Source organism: Rattus norvegicus, chromosome 11 (genome assembly GCF_036323735.1).
Source record: "Rattus norvegicus strain BN/NHsdMcwi chromosome 11, GRCr8, whole genome shotgun sequence".
Classification (NCBI taxonomy): domain Eukaryota; kingdom Metazoa; phylum Chordata; class Mammalia; order Rodentia; family Muridae; genus Rattus; species Rattus norvegicus.
The window spans coordinates 78,047,267-78,056,877 of NC_086029.1; the positions used below are offsets into that span (position 1 = coordinate 78,047,267).

The window sequence follows — 9,611 nt, forward strand, 5'->3', positions numbered from 1 at the left end:
CCCTTGGCAGGGAAGAGAGAGGCAAAGATTAAAACAGAGACTGAAGGAACTCCCATTCAGAGCCTGCCCCACATGTGGCCCATACATATACAGCCACCCAATTAGACAAGATGGATGAAGCAAAGAAGTGCAGACCGACAGGAACCGGATGTAGATCGCTCCTGAGAGACACAGCCAGAATACAGCAAATACAGAGGCGAATGCCAGCAGCAAACCACTGAACTGAGAATAGGACCCCTGTTGAAGGAATCAGAGAAAGAACTGGAAGAGCTTGAAGGGGCTCGAGACCGCATATGTACAACAATGCCAAGCAACCAGAGCTTCCAGGGACTAAGCCACTCCCTAAAGACTATACAGAACTGACCCTGGACTCTGACCTCATAGGTAGCAATGAATATCCTAGTAAGAGCACCAGTGGAAGGGGAAGCCCTGGGTCCTGCTAAGACTGAATCCCCAGTGAACTAGACTGTTGGGGGGAGGGCGGCAATGGGGGGAGGGTTGGGAGGGGAACACCCATAAGGAAGGGGAGGGGGGAGGGGGATGTTTGCCCGGAAACCAAAGAATTATTATTAAGTATTAAATAAATAAATAAAAAACTGAAAAAATAAATAAATAAATAAAATCCAAAAAAAGAAAAAAAAAAGAAGAAAGAAAAAGACAGTCTTCACTTTAACACTGAATACTACTGCAGAACTCCCATCCCAGCGTGAAAAGTCAGCAGTTCTGTAGAAGCATTTTAGAATTTTATCTACACTGAATCAGACTCCGCACAAAGAAGTCAGGCTGGTGAGATGTCTTCACAGCCTCCAGGACTGAAATCTAAATTTTATTCCTGGGATCCGCATGAGAATAACACCCCTAAGTTGTCCTGTCTCCACGTTTCCACACCCATGACACAGCACCTGTACAAAAACACAAATGCACACGTGCGCACACTCAAACACACACACACGAAATTTAAAAAATTAACCCAGGGTGTTATGAAAGGCAAACTTCTGGACTTGACATGGCTACGGAACTAGTGAGCTCACAGTAGCTATGGCTATCTGCATAAGGCCTGAACAAGATAATCCAAGCAAGCTTCTAGCGCAGATGCAGAAGCTGCTCTCCTATCCTATCTCCACAACTTATCTCTTACTAGGGAACTATCCACAGTTGATAGCCACTGGGGGAGTTTTTTTTTTTCTTAATGTATAACCAATGATAGACTTCTCATGCTCCAGTGGATGGCCCCACACCCATGAATATACGAGCTGCACTAACTGGATGTACTGGTTTTTAAAAAAAAAAAAAAAAGACATGAAGGTGGGGGTTCATGTTGAAGAGGATCTGGGAATAACTATGATTGTGTTTGATTGTATGAAAAGAGAAAAAAAGTGACAGATTGTCAGACCCTGGGAAAAAGAATTTTATTTGTTTATAGATGTCTGTACTTCACATTTATCTTGATTCCTAGATGGTTTAAAATACAGAAGAACTCAATAAAATAACAGACATTGATGTCTCTGTCACTTAGAACTGAACCCATTGCCCTATTCCCTGTTCTCCCTAGCACTTCCCTCTTGACACCCAGCGATTCTAAAGAGAAGACCGACCTTTTATATGGTTGAGATATTACCTGATAAGTTACCTTCTGATTGTAATCCCATCACTAGGGAATCAGAGGCAGAAGGATCAGATATTCTAGGCCATGCCTGTAATCCCAGGGCTCCGAGGCCAAGGTAGAAGAGTATGAAGTTCAAGGTTCATAGAGAGTTCTAGGACAGACTGTGCTACAGAGTGAGTTCCAGGCCAGGCTGGGCTAATGTGAGCCCTTCAAAAATAAAGATAACACACAGATAACACAGGGCATGGTGGCCCTTGTCTTTAAGTGGCACTTGACAGATAGGTGAAGGCAGCTGTGAGTCTCAGGCCAGCATGGTCTACAGAGGTAGTTTCAGAACATCAAAGGGCTATGAACAGAGAAACCACAACTCTAAGAACACAACAATAACAACAACAGCAACAACAACAAACCCAAGAAAATCAACAGCATTACAAGAAACGAAGGTGTTTGCCATTTTATTTTTCATGTTTGGGGACAAACATTTTTGAAACTACACATAAAGTAGTTAAAAATACACCAAAGACAGATTTATTATCTCTATAAAGTTGGGTGGATCCTAAGCAACCAGTCTTGATATAATTAAATATTCTCTTAAAAGAAGTTTTCAAGATTTACCATATTTAGAAACTCAGGTTATACATGCCCTTCCTCTTATGACACAACATGATATCATTTTTGGCACAGAGAGTGCAGGGAGGAGCCGTGCTCACCACACCTGAGTCCTGGGCCCACAGGTTTGCTCAATTCCCCCAACTCATTTCCCCCCAACTTCACTCAGCATTTCCTCTCAGGGATGCAGTAACATTTCCCTGAGGCCACACTCATTTCCCTATTCCTTCAGATACTGTGGAGATAATACGCTAGAGGAGGAGTTTACAGATACCTTTAAAACCGTGAGTCTCAGTGTTTGCAGGATCATTCCTTCTCAGCATCCTGCCCAGCAATGGACAAAGGCACCCCAAGAATAAAGGGAGGCCTGTCAGAGGCCAGACCTGCTACAGCAGAAATCCAGGAGATCGCTGACAAGGTGAGTTGATGTACTTCTCAGGGAAATCAGGGAAATTTGGGATCAGGGAAAACCTTGATCCCAAATCATATTATCATAATTTGATTTATATTTTGACACTGCAGTAAGAATGTGGGAAATCAAAGAAACCAGGAATATAACAGATTTGTTCAGACTTGATAGAGCCAAAAGAGGCACATTAAGCCTTTCAGAGTAATTTCAACCTCCCAGATGTAAAATCTTCGAAGCTGCACTGTTTACCCCGCCCTCTTATTCTGCCACTGCTAAATTCATGCTGCATCGTCTCCAGACATTACTTGTCTCATCCCAGTGACTACACTGATGGAATTTTCCAGTCCCACTACTTGAAGCTCATGTGTGATGGAAACTAAGTTTATTAAGAATCCCTGAGCTGATTCAGGATTCGATGCCCACCAAAACATCACAGTCAAAAATAGAACTCAATGTTTTTAGCAGGTTAATACATCTTGTTTAACAATCATCTAAATAATAAAAATGTCATGCTACGTGTTTTACAAAAGAGAAATGCACGGAAATTTTGAAGGTAGGTTTGTAATCTGTCACCTTATTTTCTTACATCATGCTGTTTTCTTTTATGACACCAAATCAACCTAGAGATCCCAACCAGATTGGTTTACTGTCTGTTGGTTTATTTGTTTGTATATATGTCTCACATGTAGTTTTGCTAGATAGTGGAGTGTGTAGGTAACTCAGGCTAGCCTCAAACTCAAGGCATTCCTGTTACTTCAAGTTCCCAAGTGCTGGGATTGCAGCTGTGAGCCAGCACACGACGCACCATCAGATTCTATGTGAGTAGAACAGATGGGAGCCTTCATGCTCAGGACACCAAATATCCTAGAAGGGGTCACAGGCCTAAAATTCAGTGACTAAGTATTGAAGGCTAAATAGTTCTCATGCATATGTTTATGTCAATAAATAACTTGAAGCATACTATTTTTGAGAAATATTAAATCTTTATACCTTCATTAAAATCCTCACATCAAGTTGATCTTCTCAACCTTAAATGTGCACACCAGTCACCTGTGGCTCTAATAAAATGCAGATCTGACTGAAGAGGGCTAGATGGGCCTGGGTGTCTCCATTTCTCCACAGTCTCTGGAAGTGTGGGCAATCCTATCCATGACTTCACTTTTCCTGTAGGATCAGATACCAGGCACCCTAGAAGGCTTAGGGGATCTAGGGCCTTACATAGGATGACACGGAAAAGTCCTGCACGTCAATGACATAAGAAAGAGCTAAAGGGACTAACTGAAATACGGGCCATAAAAAGTTTTATTTAAAAAAAAAAGTAAGCACAGATGAGGCACAGTTGATATTTATACTGATGGAAATGAAGATTTCATGGACAAATTCCAGGATCCAAGACTGTACACAGACTGACAGAAAAATACAGTTATAGGAAATAAAGAAATTCCTGCGGATTTTCAGGATATTTAATAGTTGATCATTTGATTATCTAGAATAACCGTTCTTTTAGAAACACGTGTCTTACTATTTCTCCAAGTGGTCCAAATCTCTCAGGTTCAGATGAGCCTTTTGCTCCTAGCCTCCCAAGTAACAAGGAGTACAAGTGCGTCATCCTGCTGACTAGGATACTTTTGGAACATGATATTATGGTTGGTTCTTTGAGGATTTCTTACATACATAAAACATCCTTTGATCATACAAATTTTAAGTTAGGAAGCTACTGAAAGGTTTTATCTTGCTAACAACACCATCTATGAACCATATCTTCAATAATAGAATGAATTTAGAAATGTTTACTTGCAGCTCCAGAAAAGCAGAATGAGACACAAGTATTAACACGGACACCTCACCCTCTAAGGAGCTTTCCTGTTTTAAAGGCCTTGGCTTCTGTCCCACCTCTCAGTTGATCTTCAAAGCCCCCAAGCAGGCAAGGTTGCAATCCAGCCTACCTTTGGATGATGGAACCAAGACTTAAGATGCTTAAGAATCACCCAGATAAAAAACTAACCTGTCCTTTCCCACTGCACAGCTTCAGTCCCCTGGGGAGCTTTGCAGGGATCAGAGGGAGGGAATCCAGCAAACTTGCCTACTCTGTGAAAGCCAGGGTCTCAGGCTTAAATACGATAGCCATCAACTATTAGATAGGGACATTTCCTCAGTCTCCCTTGGGTTTCAAGCACCGGGATACAAAGTGTAGAGCCTAAATACAACACTGAAAGGAACCAGCTCTACTCCTCCAAATTAACAGTGTAGAAGAAATCAAGATATCTAGGGAATATTACAAAATAAAATTATTTAAGCACTGTCCCATGATCACAGGTTTAAGACCAAAAAGGACGTTAGGCACTGCTGCCAACCCCTTTACTGTCAGGTGAGCAGGTACAGGGTGGTGGCTCAGCTCTCAGATGTCACACATCTGTCCTGTCTTGCAGGAGACAGCCTGAGGGGACAACACCCACTAAAGTGTTGGCAGGCAAAGAAGCAGGCAGTAAACTGTCTATATTTTAGGAAGCATTTTCTCAATCACAGCAAAATTCACCTTCAAAGAACACCACAGGACAAACTACAGAAAAACCCTCGTTAAGTCAGGAACTTCCGTCTATTCCTCCAAGATTATGGTCTGTTGTTGTCAGGCCAGGGAGAGTTATTGTATTCCTTTAATGACCTGAAGGATCACAGAGAAAATCTGCACTAAGTGTTGTTGACTTTGGAAACTGATCAAATATAGACTTATTTATTGGAGCACTTCATTGTAAATCATTGTTTTTTGCTTTGGTGTGTGTGTGTGTGTGTGTGTGTGTGTGTGTGTGTGTGTGTGTGTGTGTGTGTGTTCTGATTTTTGAGGCAAGTTTGAACAGGTAACCCCAACTAGCCTGGAACTTTCTACATGCCCCAAGCTGAATAACATTCTTGAATGGCATTCTCCTGCCTCAGTCTTCCTAGTTCTGGGATTAGAGACTAGAGACTTGAGCTGCCAGCCCTGGGTCATCAGCATCTCTGAGGACTCTCAGCAGGATGAGGTTCCCAGATTTGTGAGTCAGATTAATTGAGTCAACACAGCCCTAACATCATCTCTTACTTTCTCCTCATTAGGTCAGACCCCAGCTTGAAGAGAAAACCAATGAGAAATATGAAAAATTTGAAGCCGTCCAGTATAAAGTTCAAGTTGTCGCTGGAAACAATTACTTCATTAAGGTTGGTCACAAACCTCTCTCAAACACTGTTGCAATTGTTACCTGTTGGCCCAACTGTAGCTTCATCTCTACCAGTGGTCATTAATTAAGACACTTGTAAGTGGAAGACCCCCAAATCCATTAGATACAGGAGAGTTACCTTGTTTAGCCTTGGGAATACAGAAAGATTTCTTCAGACTTATGTTAAGAAGCCAGTGTGATCACACACACACACACACACACACACACACACACACACACACACACACACAGAGAGAGATACACACACACACATACACAAACACACACATGCATGCACACACACATACACACACACACACACACACACACACACACACACACACACACACACCCATGCACAGGTCTGTACTAGAATGGTACTCATCAGAATGACATATGTAATAGGAAACTTTAGTTAGCAGCATTAGAAGATTAAGTCAGGAGGGATATCAGAACTCAATATCTACTGTAGAACACAAAACATTTATTGTTTCAAAAATAAGAAAATTTGGGGCTGGGAATTTAGCTCAGTGGTAGAGCACTTGCCTAGGAAGCGCAAGGCCCTGGGTTCGGTCCCCAGCTCCGAAAAAAAAGAACCAAAAAAAAAAAAAAATAAGAAAATTTGCAGGTCTTATCGAGATGGTCTCAGTCCCAGGTTCATGCCTCAAAACCAATTGAGAGTGTTACCCTGAAGGAACCTAAGCTAATTTAATTTCACATTACAAAGAGACAGCCTGGTGTGCATTCTCAAAGTAGGTTGCAACACAGCAGAGATATGGAGACCATGCAGTCCATATGTGCCAAAGCCAGTCTGAGAGTCTTTTCCCTTATCACACTGTATGCCTGTTTTTTTCCCAACTTAGAAGTCAGAAAACAGAATCACCAAAAACAAAGACTGCCTTCTGCAACTTTCCATGCATCATGAAAATAAAATGTAACTCTGGAATGTAATCTGTGCCAAGAATTTGATTAAAAGCAGAATAAATTAAATCCAGATGGAGAAAGGGATTAGTGGGTAGGAGCAGTGACTGTTCTAGCAGAGGACCTAGGTTTGGGTCTCAGCACCCACTTTGCAGCTCACAACTATCTCAAACTCCAGTTGGTGGGGATTTAGCACCCACTTCTGGTGACTTCAGGCATTGCATGCACAAGATGCACTTAAATACAAGCAAAGAAAACATTTAAATTCAATAAAATCTTTTTCTAAAAGGTATTAAAAATACATCTGGGAAACATGTTTCCTGCCATATTGTTAGCTGCTCTTTCTCCTAACATAAGGGTTGGTGGGAGTTCAGTTCCTGGGACTGCCTTGGGCCAGAAGTGTTGTTTCAGGAGAGGTTGGCACATCAAGTCTTGACAAGAGAGTAGACCTGTCATACAATTGAGACCCACATAAATTATCTTCCTCCCTATCTTCCATTGTTTTTTTTTCTTTTTTCTTTCCTACCTTCTTTTTTCTTTCTCCCTTCTTCCATTTCTTTTTTCTTTTATGTCTTTCAGGTGGATGTAGGGTGTGGTTGTTACCTCCACCTACGAGTCTTCAGTGGTATTTCCAGAGAAAATAATTTGGAACTTCAGGGTTACCAGACTAACAAAACCGAGAATGATGAGCTGACCTACTTCTAAACAGCAAATTCCAATGTAATCTCATCCCTCTCACTGTAAAGAAATGCAGCCATCAATAAAGATACATTCTTCAAATAACTGTTTTCCTCCCTCATTACTCAATATTGTGTTCACCTTACTTCCTAAAAAATTATTTTGTTCATTTTTCTTTTTATTTTTTATTACTCATTCCATTCATTGCATCCCAAATGATATCCCACTTCCCAATTACCCCTTTATAAGACCCCCATTCCACAACCTTCCACTTATACCCCCTTTGCCTCTAGAGTATGTTCCCCTGCTCAACCACTCTCCCTGGACCCACCCTTCCAGCATCGGGGGCATCAAACCACCACAGGGTCAAGGACCTCCCTTCCTACTGATGTCAGACAAGGCAATGGCCTGCTATCTATGTATCTAGAGCCATGGATTCCTCCCTGTGCACTCCTTGGAAGGTGGTCTAGTCTCTGGGATCACTGGGTGGTCCTAAAAACTAATATTGTATTTTATGGGGATGTAATCATGGCAGCACCTCAAGTCCTTCTGCCAGCTCCCCAATCAGGGACCTTGAGCTCAGTCTGATGGTTGGCTCCAAGCATCCACATCTGCATTGGTCAGTTGCTGGCTGAACCTCCCAAGGAGCAGTCACACCATGTTTACCTCAGCAAGTACCTGTTGGAAATGGCAACAGTATTAGGTTTGGTGTCTGCAGATGGTTGGTTCCCCAGGTGGGCAGTCCCCAGATGACCCTTCCTTCAGTCTATTCCTTACTTTTGTCCCTGTTCTTCCTTTGGAGAATACTACTTCTGGGTTAAAAACTTTGAGATTGGTGTACGTTCCCATCCCTCGAACAGGGGCCATGCCTCTCTAATGAATAAGATCTGTACAGGTTCTATCTCCACTTCTCAACTAAAATCATCCCTGTTAGTTTCCGGGATCCTTTCCTTTCCCTGACATCTGGGATCCTCCAGTGGCCATCCCCATTTCCTCATCCCCCCTTTACTACATATTTTTATTCCATTTCCTGACCCTCTGTGCCTCATTCCTGTCCACTGTGGTACCTGATACTGCCCCCCTTATTTCCTCTCCCTCCTCCCTTCCTCCCAGGTCCTCCCGTCCCTCCATCTCACAGGATCATCCTATTCCACCTCAATGCAGTACTAGACTATATACCCTGCTCTTCCTTCCTTCTAAGCGTCATATGATCTGTGGGTTGTATCATGGGCATTGTGAGTTTGGGGGCTAATATTCACATATCAGTGAGTACACTGTATGTTCATTTGTGTCTGGATTACCTCAATCAGGATAATATTTTCTAGTTCCATCCATTTGCCTGTGAGTTTCATAGCTTTTAATAGCTGAGTAATTCTCCATTGCATAGATGTACCACATTTTCTGTATTCATTCCTCTGTTGAAGGGCATCTAGTTCTTTCCAGCTTCTGGCTATTACATATAATGTTGCTGTGGACACAGTGGAGCATGTGTCCTTGTTGTATGTTGGAGCACCTTTTGGGTGTATGCCTAGGAGTGATATAGCTGAGTCTTCAGGTAACACTATGTCCAATTTTCTGAGGAACCACCAGACTGATTTCCAGAGTGGTTGTATCAACTTGCAATCCCACCAACAATGGAGGAGTGTTTCCTTTTCTCCACATCCTTGCCAGCATCTGTTGTCACCTAAGTTTTTACTTTTCGAATGTTATTCCCGTTCCCGGTTACGCGGCAAACATCACCCTAATCCCTTCCCCTCCCCTTCTTTATAGGTGTTCCCCTCCCACCCTCCCCCCATTGCCGCCCTCCCCCCAAACAATCTAGTTCACTGGGGGTTCAGTCTTAGCAGGACCAAGGGCTTCCCCTTCCACTGGTGATCTTACTAGGATATTCATTGCTACCTATGGGGTCAGAGTCCAGGGTCAGTCCATGTATAGTATTTAGGTAGTGGCTTAGTCCCTGGAAGCTCTGGTTGCTTGGCATTGTTGTTCATAAGGGGTCTCGAGCCCCTTCAAGCTCTTCCAGTTCTTTCTCTGATTCCTTCAACGGGGGTCCTATTCTCAGTTCAGTGGTTTGCTGCTGGCATTTGCCTCTGTATTTGCTGTATTCTGGCTGTGTCTCTCAGGAGAGATCTACATCCGGCTCCTGTCTGCCTGCACTTCTTTGCTTTGTCCATCATGTCTAATTGGGTGGCTGTAT

General features: G+C 42.7%; 1 protein-coding gene across 1 annotated transcript; it reads left to right on the forward strand.

Annotated features, from left to right (window-relative positions):
* Nucleotides 1-2,519: 2,519 nt before the first annotated feature.
* Stfa2 (stefin A2) lies at nt 2,520-7,519 on the forward strand. Its single transcript, NM_001408782.1, has 3 exons — nt 2,520-2,633; nt 5,715-5,816; nt 7,316-7,519. The coding sequence occupies exons 1-3, from the start codon at nt 2,550-2,552 to the stop codon at nt 7,439-7,441; spliced, it is 312 nt and encodes a 103-aa protein (NP_001395711.1). The 5' UTR covers nt 2,520-2,549; the 3' UTR covers nt 7,442-7,519.
* Nucleotides 7,520-9,611: the final 2,092 nt, after the last annotated feature.